Source organism: Triplophysa rosa, linkage group LG10 (assembly GCF_024868665.1).
Source record: "Triplophysa rosa linkage group LG10, Trosa_1v2, whole genome shotgun sequence".
In the NCBI taxonomy this organism is placed as follows: Eukaryota; Metazoa; Chordata; class Actinopteri; order Cypriniformes; family Nemacheilidae; genus Triplophysa; species Triplophysa rosa.
Window position 1 is genome coordinate 24,085,493 of NC_079899.1, and position 25,381 is coordinate 24,110,873.

General features: G+C 39.6%; 1 protein-coding gene across 7 annotated transcripts in view; it reads right to left on the reverse strand.

Annotated features, from left to right (window-relative positions):
• Positions 1-25,381, reverse strand: part of LOC130560294 (neuronal PAS domain-containing protein 3) — a 235,165-nt gene that overhangs the window by 167,132 nt on the left and 42,652 nt on the right. For 3 of the 7 annotated variants that reach the window (XM_057343995.1, XM_057343994.1, XM_057343997.1), the window contains exon 2: positions 17,415-17,513. The exons of 1 other annotated variant lie outside the window; for it this stretch is intronic. In XM_057343995.1, coding sequence (XP_057199978.1) covers positions 17,415-17,513 — 99 coding nt within the window. Of the gene's footprint in view, positions 1-17,414; positions 17,577-25,381 lie in introns of all 7 variants that reach the window. 3 more of the 7 variants (XM_057343996.1, XM_057343993.1, XM_057343992.1) reach the window with 1 other exon arrangement.

Sequence of the window (25,381 nt, forward strand, 5' to 3'; positions counted from 1 at the left end):
GCCGTGCCCTTCTCCTGCATTACATCAGGAGCATCGAGCCTGGGCCCCGTCCATGCCAGTCACCCGGGTTTTGATCAAAGCACAGCGCGGCGGGCTCCACGCCGGGTCAGACGCTCAACAACCTGTACAAGATTTACCACCTCAATAATGAATGAGAGAAACATTTTGAAGTAATTGGCTGCGTGCAGGCACCCATCTCTCCAGCAGGGGAGCATGTTTGTACAAAGCAACACAAGATAAATAATTGATGCACAATGCGGCGGCGCTCTCGCATCGCCTTGATTTGGAACTTGTTCAGAGTTGCGCTGTTGTGCTGCTGATGACAATCATTGTTTAGGAAAACAAAAACTGTCTTGAGAGAGAGAGAGTGAGAGAGCGTAAGCTGCTTTTATCGCTGATGTTCTAAGCCAAACCACAACAACCCGACTACTGATTCATGAAGGTCTCCGCTCTACAACAGCAATAATCATGAAAAATGCACCCTGCACTGCTAGCTACTGAAGTGGGCTTGTTTGATGGCTTTTCTTTTTACAGATTAGGCCCGTCTCTGATGTTTCTCGTGGCTGTAAAATTGCACCCGCTTGCATTTTCGCCCTATTTCTGTGGCGGTCACGGTCAGTTTAAAGAAACGCAGCGCGTCAGAATTAAGGGGCGGAGCTACAGCTGAACACAAAAAGTTTTTATTTCATCGAAATACACTAACAAACTAGACTTATTGTGAAAATTTTCAATGAAAATATAACTTGCTAAACATGCACACCATGCTCGTATAATAAATTATGTACTTGTCACTGTTTATGTATTTGTTGATAGTATTTGAATAATAATTCAATTTATTGTATCATTGCATTGTGTAAAAGCAGATTTAAAGTAAAAACAGCGAAGCAAAGTACAGGCAAAGAAATGTATATGAAATACACAGGATATATGGTATTATTACAAAGTACAAGTACATTGGCTGTACCAACTGCGGAAAAAGTCTAAATATCAAATCAAAATATCAAATATCAAAAAATATAAAAAAGGTGTAATATCAAAAAATCGAATGTCAAAATAATTGTCTATAATAAAAATGTCTAGGACAGTAATTGGAATGTTGTATTAATGTTGCAATCAAGAAAATATGTTTTTTAACAAAACATAACCTTTAAAATACACGTCACTTGTCTGACAATTTCTAAAATTGCCATTTAAGCAGGAAAAATGTAAATTTATTGCGATACATAAAGCTTTAATCTGTACCCTTTGCGTCTACATCTACCTCTGTTCAAAACATACAACTGCAGATTAATTTACATACTTATATTTACATGTCAAAGTGACACTTCCCGCAAAATCACAGCTTAACATTTAATGTACTCAATAAGTGTTTTTGGTGTTTTTTAACTAAAAAGAGTTACAGGTTGCATCTTATTATATAACACATTCCCATAATAGCACAGTACAAAAAAGCCTTTAAAAGATGCTATTCAACACTATTGTTGAGGCAGCTGGACAACATAATAAATACAAATTACAAAATCTAAACCTTGATCAATTCTATTTTAAATGTTATTCGAACGTTTGGTGCCGCAAAATATTACAGAAAATACATTTAGATAAATCGTAATTTATGTCTGTACTTCCTCCCTCTATTACAGTTAGTGTCTTTGGGGGCCGGACGTCCAACGCTAACCGTTCTGCTGACAGGGTGAATTTCGCACCAGTAAACTCACAGATTGTTCTTTATTTATCCGGCGAGCGCGTACGCCCCCACAGTATGTTTGTTTACCTGTGTTTGTTGTTATTTATGGTGTTTGTCGCATGCGCAATTTGTATAATGTGCTAATAAAACACTCGGTGAGACAGAGCACAATCTGCTTTGCGAGTGATAAAGGAGGCGGAATGGAGATGGCGCTTATCTGAGCTCTGATCAGAATTCATATTGTTAACACACTGCCTGCACTTCCAGTCTTCTACAATATCAACCATATTATTATCATAGAGCCACCATAAAGGATATTGGCGGCTATGGCGAGCTCTTATCCACCAGAATGTGCTGTTATTGCTTTTCGCATCAGGACCATATGAGGCTGACGGGCAGTCGCAGGACACTTCAAGGTAAAAATATAAGCAATAAGATCTACTGTAATGCCGCTTCAGTCACTGTGTAAATAGATTCTGACAATAAATGTTTGAAAACATAGACAGATAGTATTTATCCATTTTGCGAGCGGCGCAAAAAAATGACACCGTGACTGATGATGATATAGATGACAAAGGCCAAATTCAGATTGATTTATAGAGAAGAGGAAAATGTTATAGCTCCGAGGTTGCTCTTTCAGAGCTCGGGAGACTGGATGGAGTACTAACTTCATTCATTTACAGTTCGTATTAACTTCATCTCTGAGGTTCCATCTGAAATACAAATGAATGATTCAACTTTTAGATATAGGCTACCGTAACAGTAAGAGCAGAGCACAGAGCTAAAAAAGAATGTGCGTTACAGTATATGCCTCAGAAAATTTGGTCAAAACGAATTTTTAGGAGATTTTTAAAGCTCATAATTTAATCATTTAAATCTCTATCAACACTCATAAAAATAAAGGTGCTTCGTGATCAGTGTTGGGCAAGTTACTCTCAAAAAGTAATTAATTACTAGTTATTAATTACATATTCAATAGTGTAATTAGATTACTGTACAAATGACTCTCTCCAAAAAGTATTTAGTTACTAGTAATCAGTGTTGGGTGCAACTAGTTACTAAGTAATTAGTTACTGTAATTTAATTACTTTTCACTTGAAAAAGTAAAGTAAGGGATTACTCTTATTTTTTCTGTAATTTAATTACAGTTACTTCTGATGTAATTAAACTAAATACTGTGTGTAATATATGTGTGTGCAATAGTGGAATTAACATCAAAATTCAAAGTCTAACTTTAAAATGAATGCTTTATTGTATAATTCTCACATTTGTAATACTTTGGTCAGTAAATAAGAGTACTTTATGTAGTTTATATTATTTATTTGAATGAATTAAAAGAGCCGTTTCATGTCTATCCTTGAATCACTTAACTCATCACGGTTGATGTAGGATATAGAAAGTAATTAGTAATAAGTAATTAAATACTTTTTGGAGAGAGTCATTTGTACAGTAATCTAATTACACTATTGAATATGTAATTAGTAACTAGTAATTAATTACTTTTTCAGAGTAACTTACCCAACACTGCTAGTAATTAAGAATTACTTTCTATATCCTACGTCAACCTTGATTTGTTAAGTGATTCAAGGATAGACATGAAAGGGCTCTTTTAATTCATTAAAATAAATAATATTAAACTACATAAAGTACTCTTATTAACTGACTAAAGTATTACAAATGTGAGAATTATACATTAAATCACAGATTTTAAAGTTAGACTTTGAATTTTGATGTCAATTCCACTATTGCACACACATATATTACACAAAGTATTTACTTTAATTACATCAAAAGTAACTGTAATTAAATTACAGAAAAAATAAGAGTAATCCCTTACTTTACTTTTTAAAGGGAAAAATAATTAAATTACAGTAACTAATTACTAAGTAACTAGTTACACCCAACACTGTTCGTGATGCCATATAAGAACGATTTTTAGCTAAATGGTTCCACAAAGAACATTTAAAATCCACATTTGAAACATTTCTGTTTCACAAACGGTTCTTTGTAGTAAACCAAAACTGGTTCTTCTAAGGCATCGCTGTGAAGAACCTTCCATATAACCTTTATGTTTGAAAGTGAATGACAAATTTTTTTCACTGTAAATCTCTAGTGGATACATGTGAGATTACCGTTGAGATGTAAAGGGGTCATATGACACGGCTAAAATGAATATTATAGTTTGTTTTAGATGTAATGAAATGCGTATACATGATTTAAGGTTTAAAAACGCTGTATTTTCCACATACCGTGCATGTTTGTATCTCCTCTTTGCCCCGCCTCTCTGAAACGAGCGGATTTTTAACAAAACTCATGGCTCTGAAAAGCGAGGTGTGCTATGATTGGCCAGTTAACCACTGCGTAGTGATTGGTCGAAAACTGTAAGCGTGTGAGGGAAATGTAACGCCTCTTACCATATTTGGAACATCAGGTTCCTCTTCAATTGTTCTGACGGGTACGCCCACCTTACTTGCGTATACATTTGGGCGGTCTTAGTCAAATCATACCACCAACTGACGTAGATTTGTGGGGGTGTGGTTACACGAGGCGTTTCAGGCAGGTCTGGGTGAGCATTCGCTTTTAGATAGAATGCATCTTTTGCTCCCACACTTTCATTTTTGCAATTTTACGTGTCTAATACATGCATGGGCAACTTATAACACACCAAAGACAAAAACAACAACAACACGTATTCGCGCCATATGACCCCTTTAAGCATTCAATCTCATCCCTGTCTGCCAAATGAAATGATCAAGAAATCTAATATCTACTCTTGCCTCCAGAAACATACGGGTAAATGCAAAAAACTGAAAGATAACATTTATTTATAATTCAGGTGTGGTGTGTGAAGTGGAGCTACCTTGAATTTTCCATCATTATTTCCCATCTGTTAGTGAATCAGAAGCTTCAGAGAACCCGACGCTCGGGCTATTTCCTCTCGACTTCTTCCTGTCATCATCTGGTTTCTGAGACATTGTTAATTTATCTCTGTGCCCTCAGTGAAAGAAAGTCACTTTGTGAGCCTCGAACCACAAGTTCTAATCTGATATGCAGTGCAGTAATTGAGCAATTGGTTTTATAAAAAGACCAGCATGAGCGATTTAGAAATCAGAGAGAGGTGGAGAACGAAAAGAGCCATTTTTCAGTGGCTATATATTGTTTTGGGAAACATTACCAGGCCACGTAAGTATACATAATGCAGTTACAGTAAATAGAATTTTCACTGCTTTTTTTGAGTCCTTAATTCTGATCTATAAAGACAAAGCTTGGTTATTTACAGTAGTGACAACCCAATTTAAACCTCGTCTCAAACATGGTCTCAATTCCACATAGTCCAGCAACGCTTTCTGTGCCCTTTTCAATACTCTGTTTGACAAATCCAGAACATACCGAGAGATTTTTGATATCTGTGAGTCTGGATGTCTTTAAAGTGGGAATACGATATAGCAGCAGCGTTCTGGCAGGGCCCGAGACGCCCGTACGGTTTGATGGAATATTTAAGACAAGGACAGACTTTCTGCTCTCTCCATCTGCCCTGAAAAAAGCTTCTAATGTGTTCGACAGGTGGCCTGCTGCAACGCCAAATCTGCTGGGTCTAAACACGATTAAGAACTCAAATTAGCCCCTGCTGAGAATATGATTTCTATATTTAGACCTGTCAGGAAAAGAAACGGCACCAACAATCCAAATAACTCACCGCTGACAGACATGAACTCCCTGAGAGTAAACGGATGCCAGTCAACTCTGTGTTAGTCTTTTCACGTTGCGTTTAACCCTGGTTTAACCTCAAGGCCACGGATTTAACCCCTCTTTTAACAACACTTTTGTCATTTTAAAGAGCGGGTTAGCAGAACATGTGCACTTTTAACCGTGGCAGCGCAACAGTGTTCTTTACCACCAATAGTTCTTATGTAATTCTTAAATATATATATAAGTTTAAAAATGACCCCAGGTTAACAACCGAGTATGAAAACCCAATTTATTACATTTAGATCATGGTCTATCTTTATCTAACATCTCACTGCAACTTGACAAAAGAAAATACAGCTTACCTGCTGTACCTGAGGTCATTGCTAACCGTATGACGAGATAAATGGAAAAGTGGCGATGTGGCCTTCACGTAGTTCTTTTATATGGCCTCTCGTGCCTTTTCTCGCTAAAGTTTCAAACAGCAATGAAATCGTGTTCCATTGAAATAAGATAAAAGATGACCATAATGAACAGAGTGATGTGAACGTTATGCCACAATGTAAGGAAAATTGCATGAAATTTTCAAAGATGGAGATAAAGTGCTAGACAGAAAATGTGGGTGAGGACGGAGGGCAATGAATGGCTGGTATAAACAGCTCATATCTCCTTCTATTCCATGGTGATGAGTTCAGTCCAAACCCACAGCAGTCGGTAAGAAAGACTTTCTTTCATACTTAAATGCATACATATACAGTTCCTGTATTTGGCAAGATGGTTTAAATATTTGTTACCGCATTGCTTTGTAGCTTTTTTTCAACAAACCGTACGATATGGATACAATCCATGTGGAAAACGGACAAAATCCCACCATCCATTATTTCCTGCAGAATACTCAGAAATATGACGCATAATTTTATACTGACCATAATTGCTTTGGTTTCACTGTAGTAAAACCACAAATTAACCATGGTTTTACCACAGCAATGATAATTTAGCCATATTTGTAGCAAAACTTACCAAAAGAAAACTTTACCTTACGTTTACTCGATAAAAACCCCAGGTAAGGGATCATGAATGGATTACATCACTTTGTAAATTTAACAATGGTTTTATTATAGTAAATAAGTGCAGTAACCATGTTGTTTTGGCAGACTGGTTACCATTTGTTTTACCATAGATTTACTACAAATACCATGTTTAAACTACGGTTATTGTGATCATAGTAAAATTGTGGTTACTATGGTTTTACTTCAAATAAAACCAAACTACTACGGTTACTTCAATTAAACCATTTTTTTATAAGATCATTTAAATGCCTTGCTAAGTCTTTAATAAATAAGCCAATAAAAAAAGCATGAGAAATGTTCAAAATGAAAATGAAGCAGGCTGTACATGCTGTGCCATGTCTTATTCTGTGACTGATATCCAACCAAACGCCGGCTGATTAATCTCCATTTTTTTCTCAAGTCTACCTTTTCTTCAGTCCATATGATGTTCCATCTTCAATGAAAGCAAGATTAATCCACGTGTCCGCGCTGATAGGCCGCACTAATGGATCTGGCCATTAGAGAGCCCGCGAATAGCCTGACAAGGTAACTCATTTGCTGGGAAAAAAATAAGTAGTTTGATTTCGACCCAACTTACAACAATGACACGTTTGGACTTCTGCGAAAGTTGCTTCTGCACTTTCATCATCATAATGAGACGATTTCTAACTTTTAATTAGAGCTCAGAGCACCTCCACTGTAGGCCTCCGAGAATGCTGGGTAATGTTCTCCGAATCGAAGGCGTGTTAGATTGGTTCGCGTAGCCTCGGGACGGAGTCGGGCGGATGATTAGTTGAGGAGAATCTCGCGCCTCTCTGATAAACTTTCTCGGATGGTGCTTAACTCCCTTTTCAATTCGAGAACGTTGCACTCGAGATGCTTTCAAAAGCTCTAAACGAGGTTCTTCTGATTTTGATGCACACGCCGTCTTGTTTATGAAACATTTAGTAGCCTTTTATTTTCAGAAAAAAAAGCATGCGTGACCCTCCGCATCCACCTCATTCCAAAGCCGATTCTCCAAACCCGTTTCTCTCTGCCGGTCCCACTCCCCCTGTTTACATAGTGATTTATTTACCGAGATTGACAGATAATTACATCACCCCAAACAGTCATGCGAACGCAAAACCAAAAGCAAACAGCCAGTGCATGAAAAATAATATTTTGACATAGCTGACTGCATTCAACATCTCATATACATCAATTCATGCTGTCAGGGTGAGCATAATTTACTTTTTCTACTCCGCGGCAGAAATGGCAACAACAATATTTTTGCATATTCTTAAAGCGTTCCCTGTATATTGCTTTTTACAGTTTGGTAAATGCATGTTAACGCTGTTTCGTATCCACAATCGTCCCTCCAAAGGACTCTGCGGTATTTGCATGACCAACACTTTCTCTCTATATAAAATATATGACAACGACCCCAAGACTAGATGTGAGTGGTGCTTGCCTACACAGAGGTCGTTGCCATGACAATAGAATGTTGCGGATGGTTTCCAGGGGCTTAAGCTATAGGTGCTCTCCGTTACAAGAGCTATTACGAAATAATAAACAGCAATGCTTTTCCATTCATTTGTATTTAAATGTATAAAACATATTTAAATAACATGTCGATGAAACGTTTTCATTCGTGTCGAATTCAATCTGCATACTACTATTGCACATTGTATGCTAACTGAATGATAGCACTACAAAACAGCTCGACCTTACACGATGAAGACAGAAGCCACAGGTCGACTACATCCAGAAAACCAAGACTCTACACCTAAAGCCCAGTCAACATGGTTTTAATAAACTCCGCCCTCGTGTTTGTTTGTAAGCCAGGGGTCTTTGGCGTGGCCCGTGATAGCAGAAGAACGGGCGGCTTGAGAGGCCATTACCACAGCCGGCGTGCTTTTCCAAGCAATACACCACTAGCAGCCATGTTTATTCATGACAAAAGCAGAGAGACCTGCGAGGTGACTGCCTGTCAGGAGCTGGCAGACTCACGCGACACCCTCTCCCTGATTTCATCTGATAGATGGAAAGAGCCGGCTGCAGAGCGAGAGCGTCACCGCGCGTGAACAGTCTGTCTGATCTGGGGCTAATTTGCAGACGTTTAGAGAACAGGCTGGAGTAAGAAATAGCTGCACGGTTTAAGGTGTATGACTGACCCGTGGAGATGCTGGAATATGGAAAGATGCGTGTGGAATGAGTTGTCTGGATCGGGACATCAAAATTTAGGGTTGGATATAGATGCAATTCATAACTTTTTTTATTAGAAACAAACAAAAATCTTGAGCAAATGCAATCGTTATAAAAATGTGTGGGGAAAACGGTCTCTTTACCCCGATTTACAACGGTAAATTTATTATAATGATTTATAATTTGAGCTGTCAGTTGGATTTCAGTTGGACAAACCCAACCGCTGGGTTAGAATAATCCAGAAAATGTTTATATTTGACCCAACAATGAGTTAAAATAACCAAACATAGGTTAACTTGTAACCCAACGGCTGGGTCAGAAAAGAAAAAAAATGCAATTCAAATAGCCTATATTCAAGTAAATAATAAGTTCTAATGTCTTCATACTCTGGTAAAGATATGTAAAGTAACCAGATTTCTTTTTCAAACTGAGAAAGCCAAGTTACAAACTGCAGCATTAAAGAGAATATAATATCAAAATTGTCCATATTTACTGTATTTTCTTCCTCATGTATATAAAAATTTGCATGAGAATGCATGAAAGCAACTTTCGGTGCCTTTAAATTGACCTTCTGATGTAACCAAGGCCATGATACAACTGGACTCAGCTCTCCAAACTTCTCATTGGTCAGTAGATGCTGACATCACACTTCGTTTTAGCTAAAGTTTTAACTTCTGGTCACATGACAAAGCATTTCTTTAGCTCCCTGAGACGTACCATCACGTCACTATGAAATATGTCACATCACGTAATTGTAACGTGTTGCGAATGCCGTTTAATGTCGTCTTTAAATATATGCAGTTTAATGCAACATGCCAAATCTAAAAAAACCCTTTTTGAAGATATAAATAACTGAAAGGCAGCCATAAAGAATACACAGGAATGGGCACAAAGTTTGCTTCGTGCACCTTTCATATTTATATGCAGGTAAGTATCTGCGCTTGGCAGGAAAGTCTTTATCGCACGGAACAACAGGCGAAGCGGACAAACCGAGTGTTCCTCCAGGTAATAGACTCAAAGCCAACACCACGGTCAGAACCGCCCCGCTCTGACGACTCCATGCCTATTTAATCTTATCTTGTTAATATTTTAGAAAAAGCTTACAGGCATATAAATCAATTAATTATAGCTGGTATGTGGCTCATGAATAGTGCACATGGTCTGTGCCAAGTACACGTGTCAATCATAGCTGAGCAACAGCTGGCTAATTACCGCCGTCCACATCTGAAGACGCCACACGCAAACGCTGTTGTTGCTCCAGGCTTCCAAATTACAGATTACATGGACCTGGATGAACTTAATATGACTTTGATCTTCATTTTTTTGAGCGAAAGTTTTTCGGGCCTCATCTGTGTTGGACGTTGAGAAACTCAATTTTTATATGGTAAAGTGCATCTCAAAGAATTTAAGTTGAGCGGAAGATGTGGAAGATGTTACCAAAAAATAGGCAATTTATGGATCGTGTACATATAAATGATAGTTTGCAATGCTGGATAATGCAAATGCATTGCATGCTACAGACGGTTTCAGTGGCAACGACATAAACGTTATGTGGCCCAAACTTAACTTCCGGGAGACCTCCGCAAAGAATCGATAACTTTTGAGTAGTTTTAATTGAGTTTAATACAAATAATATACAAAAAAATATTAAGATTAATTAACATGAATAGCAATTAAATACAAATGTATATAATAACCAAACACAGTCCGAAAGTTAATTTCAGGACAGGTGCATTCAATCATCTATAGTTTATGTTATAGATACACATATATCAATAATACATTTTTTGTCCCCGTCCAAGAAAAGAACGATCACAAGATGAGAAAGACACACTTAGTGATCAATGTCAAGCTAACAAAGCTAACCGATCAAACAGACCAACCTAATGGCCCGTTCACACCAAAGACAGTAACTATCAAGTTTTCCAAATCGTGCTAAATTTAATATAACAACTATAATATGTAACAGAGAAACAATATTCTGGGATCACTGACAGCCAATCAAAATCAAAATCCACTGTTGTGGATGATTATATACTTATATAAATAACTTTATAGTTATCGGTTTTTGTGTGAATGGACATTAACCAGTTCAGACCGGCTAACCACTTTAACTTCGTAAGTTTCAACAAGGCAAATCTTCCTCTGTCAAGTCCAAAGGCCACAAACACTATCCAGGGACGAACGCATATAGAGCATACAGAAGCAACTCCTGTCACGATAAACATGCACCAGACTGCTTTGTGTTTACATCTCCTACTAAGTTCACTAAGCAAGAATTAAAAAAAGCAATGAAACCCCCTGTTTGTGAGTATTATGCCGTGTTTTTTTTGTCGGCTAAAATCTCACTCAGGAGGGAGGTTTGAGCACAGCGGGTCCTGAGACTCTGCTCGTCGCGATAAGTGTTTCTCTCTCAGATTAAATGTGTTTAAACACAACCGCGCACTCGCTGTTCCACTCCCCCAATGTGCACGGCGGAACCAATGGATTTCGGCATCGTGGATATCTGAAGGCAAACCAACAAACTATAATTTGTGTAGCAGCACTAGAGTTTATTCTGACCAAATTTTGCAGACCGTTACGAAAAGAGACGTGCATTCTAAACATGCACTTTATCATTAATGAACGCATGGCAATGAATGCATCCCCCGTGCTTTGATATGCAGAAGTTACAAAATAAATACAGCTTATAAATCTAATATAACCACGACCAGGGAGTACATATTAAAATCCTAAAATCTTACACAAGGTTTCCCTATTTTAAAAGACGGGCACACAGAGTTTGAAAGATCCAGTTCAGTGCAACCTCTGATGTACACTGGACTGTGATATTGAGACTATGAAAGGCATCGCGTGCCGCCCGGGGAGGAGACCAGGGGTGGGATCAAACCCCCATCCTGCTTTCTGTGCAACGTCCGCATTAGTGGGCAACCTACACTTCAAAAAGATGTCACCGGGATCCCAAGGACATAGTGGAGAGCCAGGTAGACAGAGAGCAAACGGGTCACGGTTTCACAGCGAAGCACATTCTATCCAAATACACCCAGAGAAAGCAAGCAACGCCCCATTGCACCTCCTTGTACTCCTCGAAATCTATAACATACATTATTTACACATGCGCACAAAGAAACAGGTAGACAAAAAATTGAAAAGAACGCAGTTAAATAATTGAATGCGAGGCACCTCGAAAAAAGATTGAGAGAGAGAATTCATATCTCTTTCCAATCTAGGTAAAAAAGTAGGTCAGGAAAAGAAAAAACACATCAAAAAGAAAAACTTGGAACAAAGTAATTTACACTGCGAGTACAATGTTCAAAACATATCACTCCAAAAAAACTAAAATCATTTCAACACAGCTCCCAACATCACTTAAAAATGAATTAATAAAAGAAACATTGCACGTAAAGACACTCTCAGAGTCATGGTGTTCATCCTAGTGTCATCATTTTCCATGTCTTTATACTATAGGCCTACCTATTACTAAAACAAAATTATATACAGTATATATATATANNNNAAAGTAATATATATATATATATATATATAAAGACCCCAAAACATCACAGGATTTGTGAACTGAACTAACACGGCTAACGTAATAAACGCAGTCATCACAAATCAATACAAATGTGCTCAACAACCTGTCTTAAAGTCGCTGACATTTCCAGCTAAACTGATCCATATTCAGCTCCATTAGCACGTTAGCTCAGCGCAGGAGTTTGCTGTTAGCACCGCGCTCTTATTGCACCGTGTCCATTTGGCTAATTCCAGAGCTGGCTCGTACGGCCGGTGTTAAGTGACTCATGCACAGCGGGGAAGGTTTATAAAGCCACCGGTAAATACTCACACAGCCTGCGTCACAAGAGCACCAGTTTAATACTGAAGTTGAAAACATATGTTTTGTCCGTATGAAGTGAGAGTTGGTGTACGTGCATGTGCCAAAAAACCAAGTTCTTTCATGTTGACGGTTTCTGATTATATGTGAAAATGCATTCTGAAAAATGCATTTAAATTCCATATATTCCGATTTTTTTTAGTGAACTGCAAAATTGTTTAAGATTGGACAGATTTGAGTGGACTGAAAAAAATATTATTTTTATATATATAGGATATACAGTATACTGTATATACACACAGTATATATATATATATATTTATAAAAATGTACACATTACATGTATAAAGTTTTTCTTTAAAGTTGCAATCCAGAACTTTCAGCTCAATATCACCGTCTCTGTTTGAAACATAACATTGCAGGTTACTTTGCATACTTTCTTATGTAGAGTAAAATCAAATGTCAAGCTGACATTTTCTGGAAAATCATATCCAACAGCTCAAATGATAAATTCTTATTTCAAGCTACCGTAGAGAATTAGAGTACGGTAAAGTAACATTTTCAAAACAGATTTTTTTTATGTACTTGCACAATAACAGATTTTTGTTTGTTTTTAACAAAAATATGTACAAATTACTGAAAAATACAAGATTAATTGTGCACAATAAAACCAGGGACATTTGTGACCCTGGGCCACAAAATCAGTCCTAAGGGTCAGTTTTTTTTTAATTGAGACTTAGACATAAATAAATAAGCTTTCCATTGATGTATGGTTTGTTAGGATAGGACAATATTTGCTAGATATTGAGAAATCGCCATTAAAGTTGTCCATCAGAAGCGCTGTAGCAGGCCGTTGCTAAGAAAAAACAAATTCGTTTTAACGATCTCTATTGGCTCCCCACTTTAATGTCTTTGTGAAGAGTAAATGGACCTGAAAGCGGAAATTCTAAGCTTTACATAGATACCAAACTTGAGTGGGGAATTCCAAAAGAGCGGGTAGCAGCGAGCGATATTTGAAGGCGTGTTTCCGGCCATCTTTGTACGCGATTTTTATTCACCTAAAAAATAACGTTTTTATATATTCACGGACGGAAAATTACAAAATACCTTCATGGAACATGATCTTTAGTTAATATTCTAATGAGTTTTGTCATAAAAGAATAATCAATAAATATGACCCATACAATGTATTGTTGGCTATTGCTACGATTATACCAGTGCTACTCATGACTGGTTTTGTGGTCTAGGGTCACATTTGATAAAAAGGTGCACAACTTTTAACTTCATGTTCGAATATGAACAACACACATCCAACATCCCCACACAAATACTTCAACTGACCGTGCTGTCTCTCTCTAGACAAAATAAACAGACACTTTTATCCTCCCTCAGTAACAACAGACAGGTCCTCTGGCAGGTATAGACGTCCCACCGTCATGTATTTAAGCATGAAATGCGTCGAGCTCCCCGCTCTGAGCCGTGGCTGGGCCTGCAGCTGCCGAGATGTGTGCATCTCACCTGAAGTATGGAAGTTTCCGGCTGCATAAATAAAATCCCCATGGCAACTAAATGTGTCTGAAGATAAGAGAGCGGGAGGATTTATGCCTTTTCTGAGCTGTCATACCCTACAGATCTTCCTCAGGCAAAGCAGACCACCTGCCACACATTATATTAACCAGCGGTCTACAACACTCTCTCTCTCTCTCTCTCTCTCTCTCTAATGGATAGCTTCATTTATGCCTCGTACGGCCGCTGCTTTTTGCCGCCGGTCAAGATTGAGACGCTTTACAGCGGCAGGGAATTTTCTTGTTTTTTAATATATAAAAACACGAGGAATCCAACAAAGCTTCGCTTTGGTGTGCATTATCACAGATGGTTACTATGCCAAACATGAAACTAAGTTATTTTGTACAAATATCTAAAATAACGCTTGCTAAGAAGTGACTTACTTTCCTAAGTAATGTCTAGGGACCAGGATTTGGCTTGGGCCTGTATGAAACCACTCACCCTTGAAACCACCTAGCCGTGCCCTAGCAACCACCCAGAACATCTTAGCGACTGCATAACAATGTGTTAAAAATCACTCCGAACATCTGGCAACCACCCAAAAGACGCTAGCACCACCGTGGCAGGTTCTGCATGGGCAAGCAGCGCTCAGATCATATCTCTGAATGAACTTTGTTTAGTTATCTCTGATTGTATATGTTAATGCCCCAAAAATAACACAACAAACCAACATTCTGTATACAAACAAGGTTGCACGTACTCTATGACATCAACTAGGTTGTGGCTTTGGCCAAAAATGAAATGATTTGATCATTTATTCACGCTCATGTCATTCCAAACCTGCATGACTTTCTTTCTTCTGCAGAACACAAACGAAGATATTTTGAAGAAAGTTGGTAACCAAACGACATTGGACACCATTGACTTCCATTGTCTGGACGCAAAATCCACTGAGACATTTCTCAAAATATCTTTTTCGTGTTCCACAGAAGAACGAATCATATACAGGTAACTTCATCTGATGTAGCTTCAATCCTACTCTAGTCTTGTCAGCTCTAACAGAAGAAGGGACAGATCGAATGTATAATGTGTGGGGGTGTATGTACTTGTAACGGATGTACACGATTCGATGGCCGTGCATGTCTTGCTGTTTACCGGGCCAGAGGTCCCAATAAGCCTTGACAGAGGAGAGCTGGTGTCTCCGTGAGCCCCGGACTCTGTAACTGTGAGAGACAGGTGTGCAGCAGACCCTTGGCCCCGCTGCGGCCCGCAACGGCCCCACGCTGGGAAGAGAGGTGGCCGCCCCCCTCCCCGCAGCCATTTATCTCAATTTCAGTCTGCCTGGCGTTCCCGGATCAAACAGCACTTAAACTAAATAACCCAGCTGGAATTTACTCGCACGCTCATCAGCTGAGATATATAACCATACCTCACAGTGACCGGATCCGACAGCCCCTGCACCTGCTATACAGTATCACTTAACATCAAAGCTTCTAATACAAATTAAAGCGAGGAAGTAAAAATGAGACTAAACCTACTTGGATGGTTTTAATGTAGTGTGTTTTCGTACTGTAAGTGTGAGGAGCTCGGGACTTTTTTAAGAGAAAATGTGCATGCTTAAAAGGAAAGGTTTAAAGGGATAGTTCGCCCAAAAATGAAAATTCTGTCATCATTTATTCCCCCTCATGTCATTTCAAACCTGTATGACTTTCTTTCTTCTGCGGAACACAACATAAGATATTTTGAAGAACCAACAAACATTTTCTCAAAATATCTTCTTTTGTGTTGCACGGACGAAAGAGCGACATGCAATATGCGACATGAAAGTGAATAAATGTTGACAGAATTTTTATTTTCGCGCTTTCTTTTCTGGTAAAAAAGTACATGTGATATATCAACAGCTATTTTGTATTCTTGGTCGTACCTGTCTTAAAGGTGCAGTGACGAACAGCACTCTTTTAAGAGGGGGCAAAAACAGTCATGAAAACAAAATTATGACCGGTTCGGGTGCAAGAAACCTTGACTAACATTATAAGTGCACATCAAATGAAAAAAAAAACCCCGAACAATAAAGCCCATTTAAATCATTCCCAGGCTTTTGAATCATGCGTCTCTTTAATGGACAGCGAGGGCATATGATGCCAGCGGGTTGGAGTGGTGATGCTGTTGGCATTGTGCTTTTGTTCCCTGGAACGCTTTCAAAGAGGGATGAAAAGGTGAAAATCTATTTAGTGGCTCTACGCCGTACCTAAAGCGTCAAAGCGTGAACACAATGCCAGCGTGACCCTGTGCATGTCAGAAGAGAGACGCAAATGCAGGAAGAAAGCGCAGATGATGCTGAGAGAAAGCACGCCAGGCATTATGGGTACAGACAGGTAGTGTATCAGAAGCCGAGGGTGGTTGTGCTAATAGTTCTAAATACACCCCGCGATGAGCTATTAGAAGAGGCTTTTTGTGAATGTGATAAATAAATCCTCTTTGTTCAGTGTGACAGTAATCCCAGCAACCCGTGCCTCCGTTCCTTACCGATCCATCAAGCGGCGCGGCACATAATCAGCGCGGCATATTTCTCAAATGCGTTTCCGTACGCTCTACAAAGGCTTCCTCAAACGCGCTTCGTTTATAGCGCTCCGCGTATCTCGGGAAACTTGCGAGCCTGCCCCGGTCTCGGAGGAATACGGTAAACTCCACTTCCCACGATGCCTTGTTTTATCTTCACAGGCTCGAAATCAGCGAGGGGCTTGCGACACAATAAAGGCACTTCTGCAACTACAAAGGGGGGCATCATTTATCAGAGCTATGAGCAATACGGCGTGCCTTACTAAGCCCATTACATATTGGATTTCTGTTACCGTGGCATAATTTATTTGCGCTGCTTCTGCTCAGAAGCAAAAATACTTATTTTTGATCAATTAAGTACATCTTGGCGAAATGTGAGGGGAGATGCTCGCCGGGGCTTTCGCACGCAATTTAAAACATACTTCTAGCGCAAATCAGACCGGCAAGATATCATTCCTGAAAAAGTATTTCTAACAACAGAAAAAAGAGTGTTCTCTTATATTTCTATGCTTATTATTGAACAAAAACACTATAGTTACTGTTATTATTACTTGTTATTCTTACATCCTCTGAATCAGAAACTACTATAATAGACCAAATTAGATAGATCGGCTATGTTGATACTGACAGCAAAAAACATATTCACTACATTCACATCTCTGAAAACTAACTATATTAAAAAAGAAACAAAACTGTAGTAAATATGGTATTTTGGCACAAACTATGGCTAAGTAAGCCTTCACGATACAAACTATGCAATGTCGTGTCTGTATGCGTGTGCAATGTGATGACTAATATTCATTGATTTCATGGTGCTTTGCAACAAAACGCATTGTGAAAATAAACCGAACGGACATTTGTGCATCAGATCTACGGTCTCTACTGGGACATGGGAGAAGGGATGGATTACCATGGCGATGAGGTATGTTGTTGCCCTCCAAGGTGGAGTGTCTTGGGCCTAGAGGCAGAGCAGGAACTGGCATTAGCAGACCTCTCCCAGTATGGCTCGCTGTGGAGAAACGTGGAAAAGCTCTTAACGTCATCAGCCCCTGACCCATCCCATAATACACTGCTAAAAAAAAAACAAGTCAAGCATGATTACCAAGAATTCAAAGCAATCACATCGGCAACTTTGTCGTGAAACATTTGACTCAACATGATCATGAAAAAGAAGAAAGGAAGTGATAAGTGACATTGGATTAGATGAATCAAATGAGCACATAAACAACACATTTAAATGAAGAAATGACATTAGATTAGACATCAAGATATGTAATGGTGTGCAAGGTTCATGATGCACATAGCAAAAGTGAGGACTTCTGAAAAGACGAAGCATCAAATGCATCAGAAAATGAACTTTCTCTGGAGGTCAGGAATTTTTACAAGCTTTATGGTAATTGACTAACAAAGCTGCATAAATTACTTCAGAGTGTTGCGTGGCATGCTATACGTCTGACAAACTTGATCTTTTAAAGCCGCTAGAGTGTTTATTGACAGATTTGGGGAAAAACAGTCATTTAACACAAAGAAATTTTCTGAGTTATTGATTCGGGCCGACGCGATTGGCTCGTCTCCACCGTGATGCGCTGCAGATAATGGGTGGCGTTCTAATTGCTCGGCATAAACGCCCTCGTTCGCGCATTTATCTGTGGCACTCAAACGCTAAAGAGCTGTTATTTGTTAAGGGCTCTTCACGAATCTCGTTAAACACTGGAGGTTGCCGGAGGATGAATGGGTAGGAATTGAAAGGCGAGGTTTCAACGGCGATATCAGACGAAACCGACGCCGCCGTGTTCCGCTCTCTCTATCTCCTCTAGATTGATGCCTCGCAATTTACCAACTTCTGCGGGCCGCAATTCATTTAGCACAATAAATTCCCCGCAGGTATGGAGTGTGTCGCCATTCCACCGCCACTGAATGAAAACGCCTACACACGCTCCAACACACACACGCACAATGTCTCCACGGCCCAATGTAGACCCATTTTGATTTTGTTTCATGGCTGTAAAAGGAACTGTATATTGCGGACAGCGGCAGAAGATTTGCTCCATTTTTCAAAGCCGACTGTATTACCCCAACAGCACGCATTCTCTTTAAAAAAGACCTTTTTCCCTTCCCATGTTGGGAAAACTAATCCCCATCTGGTGCATAGAACTCTATAAAATGCTCAGACGTGGCCTTTCGGTGATTTCCAGGGAATCGGCGATATGATTGAGAATGTGTCAGTTTTGTAAGCAGGGCTCCGGGTGCACGTGCAAACAGCGGCACGGCTGACCCTGACGTCGTTTCTGATCGTGTCTGACTGCCTGTTTCCGCTAAATCCAGGCCCCCGTGCGGCTGTCTTACAATCCCGAAGACTGGAAATGGCCGTATGCTGGATGTTATAGCTAGAGTTATATGGACAAATCAGAAATGCTTTTATCCAAAGCAACATGAAGAGCACGATCCATCATAAAAACACCTATCGTTTTTAATATTGAAATAAGAAATTCTGATCAATTTACATGTATGCATTTGGCATACACTCATCATAGAAATCATCTAAATCTTCATTCGCCACTTAATTCACGTGGACAACACATTTCTCTTTGATTGCTCAATGGCATCAACAATTCTTCACACAACAAGAGTAAAACTAAACTAAATGCTTAAAATGATACTTTTACCCAAAAGCAGCTCCGATCATAATCTCGATGATTCATTTCATTCATCGTGCAGCCCTACTGGATATGAACTCCTGCCGGTTTGGCCCGAGCGTTCACAGAGTCAACAGCATGAGCAATGTAATACAAACCCCCGAGTTTTCAACTTCTGTTCTGCGGGTTTGCAACAGCATCAGAGGATTATTATCCAACAGGATGGTACCATGTCAGAACAGAGCGTCCCGTGCCAAAGGGCTGGCAGAGAGACGCAGAGAGACTGGGAAAAAAAGAAAAAGATATTCCTCCATCTCTAGTATTCTGAAGGTGTTCATAACAATGTTTCACCAAGAAAAGGAACTGCAGAAGGCCGGCGCTGAGCTCACGCACACGCACACGCGTGCTGGATCACACAGCCCCTCGGTACGCACGAAACCAAGAGCGTGTCAATCAAACGCAGGAACGCTTCACACGCCTGTCATAACCCTGCAAAATAACACCTTATTTTCCCAGCGCTGCGTAAGCGGAAGAGTCCGGGGAGACGGAGGAAAGACAGAAGACAGAATATGATGAGATATCAAACATGGTCCTGAAGAAAGAAACGAAATTTAGAGATTTACTATGAGGAAATGTACCAGGGAATGAAAGAGCATGAAAGCAACGAGGCTTATATTAAACCTAAATGAAGAATAATTCATAAATCACAGGAAACAATCATTCTGATCAAATGTAATGAATTTGGATAAAAGCATTTGCCAAATGTATCAATGTAATACTGTGATCTGGAGCCAAATAATACACTGCAGCGAAGGGAAGATGCTGGAATCAAACTCTGGTTCGGACCAATAACTGTACCAAGTTATAAAGACCCATCACTGATAGCAGGACAGACAAATTTGTAGAAATTTGTATTTGCTAACAATTGGTCTGCCTGTTCAAAAACACCTCCCAAAGTTCGCTGGCGTGTTTATTAAGCTGCGATATTGACCGCCGGATCGTGATTTACGGGAGCTTTTATCGATGTCATCTGGTGGAGTGGGGTGACTGACATTTACAGGTAAATTCCTCCACGCAAGAGTCCATTACTATAACGCACAACCCATCCACGGATCCTTGATCACGGGCTGACCGCAACCCGGCACAATAAATCTGCCGTGCGGGGGCCGACGGCTCTGACCGTCGTGGTAACCTCGCGTTCACGAAGAAAAAGACGGATTTGTCCGCTTGGACAAAATGAACGTAAAAGTGACACAGCAAACACACAGTTAAAGCTGTCTGAAAGATCTCTCGTCATCACGGTAAAAGTGATTTTCCAGAATTTTTGGGGGGTCTTAATTTTGCATTTACCGGCTTCAAACATGGCTCGTCCAATCATTTGTAAAATCTACTGTCTCTGACTGTATAGACCACTTTGGATGACGTAGACAACGCTGGTTGAGAAGAACTTCCTGTTTCAGTTTTTTAACACTGCACAAACGTTTGAGCAAAATACAACCAACAGATTATTTATAACCGATTTAAAATGTTAAACATAATCTTTAAGATTTAATCTTAATTATAAGATTTATATTATTATATAATAATCATAAATAAATAAAAACAGAAACCGGAAGTGCTTCTGGGCTAGTGTTTACATCTTGCAAAGTGGACTATATACTGACTGTACTGTATACACACATACACATGCACGCACATGCACGTGCAAACACGCACAGCACACACACACACACACACACACACACACACGCACGCACACACACACGCACACGCACACACACACACACACACACACGCACACACACACACACACACACACAAGTTAGGTGTCTTTTTTCACTCCCTCATCTCAATTCAAACACACAGATACACACAAATTTCTACAGCATGTATGTTAGTAAAAATGTATGACACTGTCTTCCAAAGTGTGTATGTGTGTGTGTGAGCGAGCGAGTGAGAGAGAGAGAGAGAGTCAGCCCTACTGTTCAAGTTCTGCTCCGCAAATAAATTATTAAAAACTGTCTGCTACACCACATCAAACCGACAGCAACACTGAGAAATTCACTGCGGTACAGGGACAAGAGTACCATCGTATCACACACACACACTTGAAAATACAGACTGCGGTTCCACTCATTCCAGCTCCTAACACGGTCTTCAATGCCTTAAAGTGCACCCAAAAATGAATATTCTGTCATCATTTACTCACCCTCTTGTCGTTTCAAACCTGTATGACTTTCTTTCTTTCGCAGAACACAAAAGAAGATATTTTGAAGAAAGTTGGTCACCAAACAGCACTGGACCCCATTCACTTCTATTGTATGGACACAAAACCAATGCAAGTGAATGGGGTCCAGTTAACAACATTTTTCAAAATATCTTCTTTTGTGTTCTGCTGAAGAAAGAGAGGTTTGAATTGACAAAAGGGTGCGTAAATGATGACAGAATTTTTATTTTTGGGTGAACTTCTACTTTAAGAATCCAGAACCGGTTCTTATTAAGCATCACTTACTAAACCAAGATGACACTGTGCTAATCACAAAACAATTACTCGCACGAACATACAGCGTGACTACAGCAGTCTGCTTCACAAACGACTTGTATGATTAGGTTCTTTTCAACGAATCTTGCAGATAGATTGATTGAATCGGTTACATATCAGTCAGCCACTGCTAACCCAATCTAACCATAACTAAACCAAATAAAACTAACCAAAAAACAATAACGAACAAACAAGTAAAGAGAGTACACGTGTATAACTTTGAATGACGGACAGCTGCAGACCTCTGTGGAGATCCCACGCGCCTGCTAATGACATTCCTTCATCTACAATTTTCATTTCTTGGAAAAATATTTGTATAATAGTCTCATATTTTTCCAGCCGACGCCAAGAATAAGTCATTATGAGCCCATTGATAAGTGCTGCTCTATAAGTCTGTTCTCACACGTAACCCCAGGCCTCAAAGCTGCGGTCGGCCCCGCGCCAACACTCCGCTAAAGAGACTGTGAGCTTTCAGCGGGCGGAATCAAATCCCAGCCAGTGTTTTAGTTCACATTAGGTGAATGACACTCACGCATATGCTTTGCTGAAAGTGCCAGAGGAGAAATGTGAATGATTCAGATGAGTGTGTGTCAGTGTGGGCGTATAGTGAGACTGCCGTACCCTCTGCAGGAGTCGAGATTGACTCTCTCCTGTAGGCTATAACCGGTAACATCTCTGATGTCATAAACTTGAGTGAGACACTAATGATGCCAATTTATTCACGGCTCTTGCTTTATCACTCCGCACATGTTCCTTAAGGCCAACTGCGCTTACCAGCACCAGCCGCGCCGGGAGGAAGTCAAATACGCTGCACAGGAAGTCGCTCCATACATTAGGTGGTACGTTAAGAACCTTATAAAACAATGCTGGATTAAGATGTGACATGCTGAATGTGACCATTTCATTTACGTAACATGAGGAGTGAAACAGCTTTCCAAAATACTCATTTTTATTTTATATATTTTTTTATTTTATACTTTACTTTTTTACTTTTGTGGTTGAGGATAAAACTGGTTTCCAAACTACTCAAATCTTTTTATTTGACACTTTAAAAAATCAGTGTTTGGAACAGTTTAACCCGATTCACAATGGTCAGCTTATAATAATGACATACATTTTAAATGTCATTTTTAATTGAAACTAAATGTAATAAGTTTCAATTAAAAATGTAGAAGTTGAGCCCCAGGTAAGAAAAGAACGTATAGTAACCTGCAATTTTATGCTTCAAACAGAGATGGCGACAGAGAGGCAAAAAGTCTGGATAGCAGATTGAAATTAGCAGCGAAAAATCAAAATTTGTGCAAATTTGACAGTTGACAAAAAATGTAATAATTAAGTTAAAAAAGAGATGTTAAAAGAATTAGTGAAAAGAAGTATATTAAAGGGATAGTTAACTCAAAAATAAAAATTCTGTCATCACTTACTCACCTTCGAGTTGTTTCAAATCTGTATACATTTCTTTGTTCTGATAAACACAAAGAAAGATATTTGGAAGAATGCTTATAACCAAACCGTTCTTAGACCCCATTGACTACCGTAGTAGAAAAAATTACTTTATCATTTTATTTTGTTATGTTGAACGCAAAAGAAAGATATTTTGAAGAATGTAGGACAGCAAACAGTTCTGGGGCACTTTTGACTACCGTTGTCATTTTTCCTACTATGGGAGTCAATGGGGTCCAAGAACTGTTTGGTTACAAGCATTCGTCCAAATATCCTTCTCTGTGTTCCATACAAAGAAATGTATAAAGGTTACGCACAACTAGAGAGCGAGTAATTATGACAGAATTGTCATTTTTGGGTGAACTCTCCCTTTAAGGAAGTGAGTAAATGAATTCAAAATGAAAAAGAGAACTACATAAAGCTATTAAATGCACATACAACTTTTACCCTAAATCAAGTCTGTTTGGAAATAAATATCAAAAATCATCTCCATACCAAGATTCTTTTGCGTTCTTTAACGTTCCATTGGGGGGGTTAAAAGGAAGAACTGAAATGATGGATAGAACAGATGGGATGACTGTGATTCACTCTTCTGTCACCTGCAGCGGGACTGACCTTCATCTCTCCCCAATCAGCCTATTTACTCAGCATCAACGCCTCTCTTTCACTGAAGTGCTTCAAATTATCAGTGCCATTATTCAAAAAAGACAGCGGCGATGCTACGAGATAGCTCTCGAACCCAGTTCCGTCAGCTCTGAGAGGGCATTTTCAGCAGGGCAGACTCTGACGGAGTATTCACCCGCCGCTACCATCGCAAAAATTACACCCCCTCAGGAAAACGGCTTTTCACTCTCCGCAACTTCGCGAGCAACGGAGCTTAGCGTTTAATTAATTAAACCTAAACTGCTGACTTTGCCTGCGATTGGTCACAGCTCATCCTTTTTGTCTTTTTCCCACCAGCCTCGCGTTTTCTGAGCTTTCCAACAGGAGCTTCAATAAATCCCACACTAAATAAAACAGCGAAACGCAACCCGGAGGACGAGGCAAAGCGGAGAACGGGCTAAATTCTTGCAGGCTTTTGGAAGCATTCGGGTCACGGGCAGCGCTGTTCAATTAAGCCTCCGGCTATTTGCGTGTGTACAGTGGCGGTCTCTCCTAACGTTCTCCATTATGTCTACAGTTCTCGCTGTCATATTTGATTTGCCGCACGGTGAAGCGGGTGGGGGGACGGGGATGTGGCTTGAATCAGAGAGATTGTCAGTCACGACGGGAGAGAACGAGCCAGCGAGAGATACACAGAGTGAGAGAGAGAGATTGAAAGGAGCGGCGACAGAGCAACGAAGATCTGCGCAGAGGGAGTCCGCATACGCTTTCGTCTCTGAAATAACTTCCAAATGCCTAGCCGCCGCGAGCCTCCGCCATTGTGTTGGCGCACCGCGGCATCTGCATCCTATTAATAAGAGCAAAAGATTTGCAATTACACTCTATTACTTTAGAAAAGCGGCGAAAGTAATTGATAGACTGGAACTCGGCCAAATAGCTGCTGTTCCAATTAGAGGATCATCTTCTCCTGCTTTGTGCGAATATTTGAGGGCAAACATCTCGGGCCATTTGCATGAGGTGTCATTTTGCTGCCAATGATTACAGAGTAGAGGAAGTCTTTGCCCACATAAAGTAAAACATCTGGGGATGTTTTTCCATATATTACGTATGTATTTATGCATTACCGCGTTTGTGCATGTCAATCTTGGCGAGATGGTTTCACCTGGAAATATCTGAGTCAAGCCAGTCAGAACCATTCCTGCATTCATATTTATGCATATACGCCGCGTTCCCCCCCAAAAGCAACACGGTGTTATCGCATTCAAAAATCAAATTTCCCTGATATGCAGTATGCTTAAAAGAGGAAAGAATGCATCGCCAGGTTTAAATGACAAGCTAACAAACTTGAACATGTCGGTGTTGTTGAGGAAGATTTCTGCGAGATGATACAAAAGAAATGCAACAGAACGACATGAAATGCATTAAAAACAACCTCCTTTAGGTGAAAGTGCCCTATGTATACTTTATTTAAGTACGCTTAAGTAATGTTCTTAAAGTGCTATATTAATTTTGTACTTAATATACAAAAAATATTGTTTTTTTGTACTTACGTTTATGGTGGCTCAAAGAGGACAGTTGAGTACACTTAGATCTTCTTATCTTAAAGGGGTCATATGGCGCGAATACGTGTTTTTCTGTGTCTTTGGTGTGTTG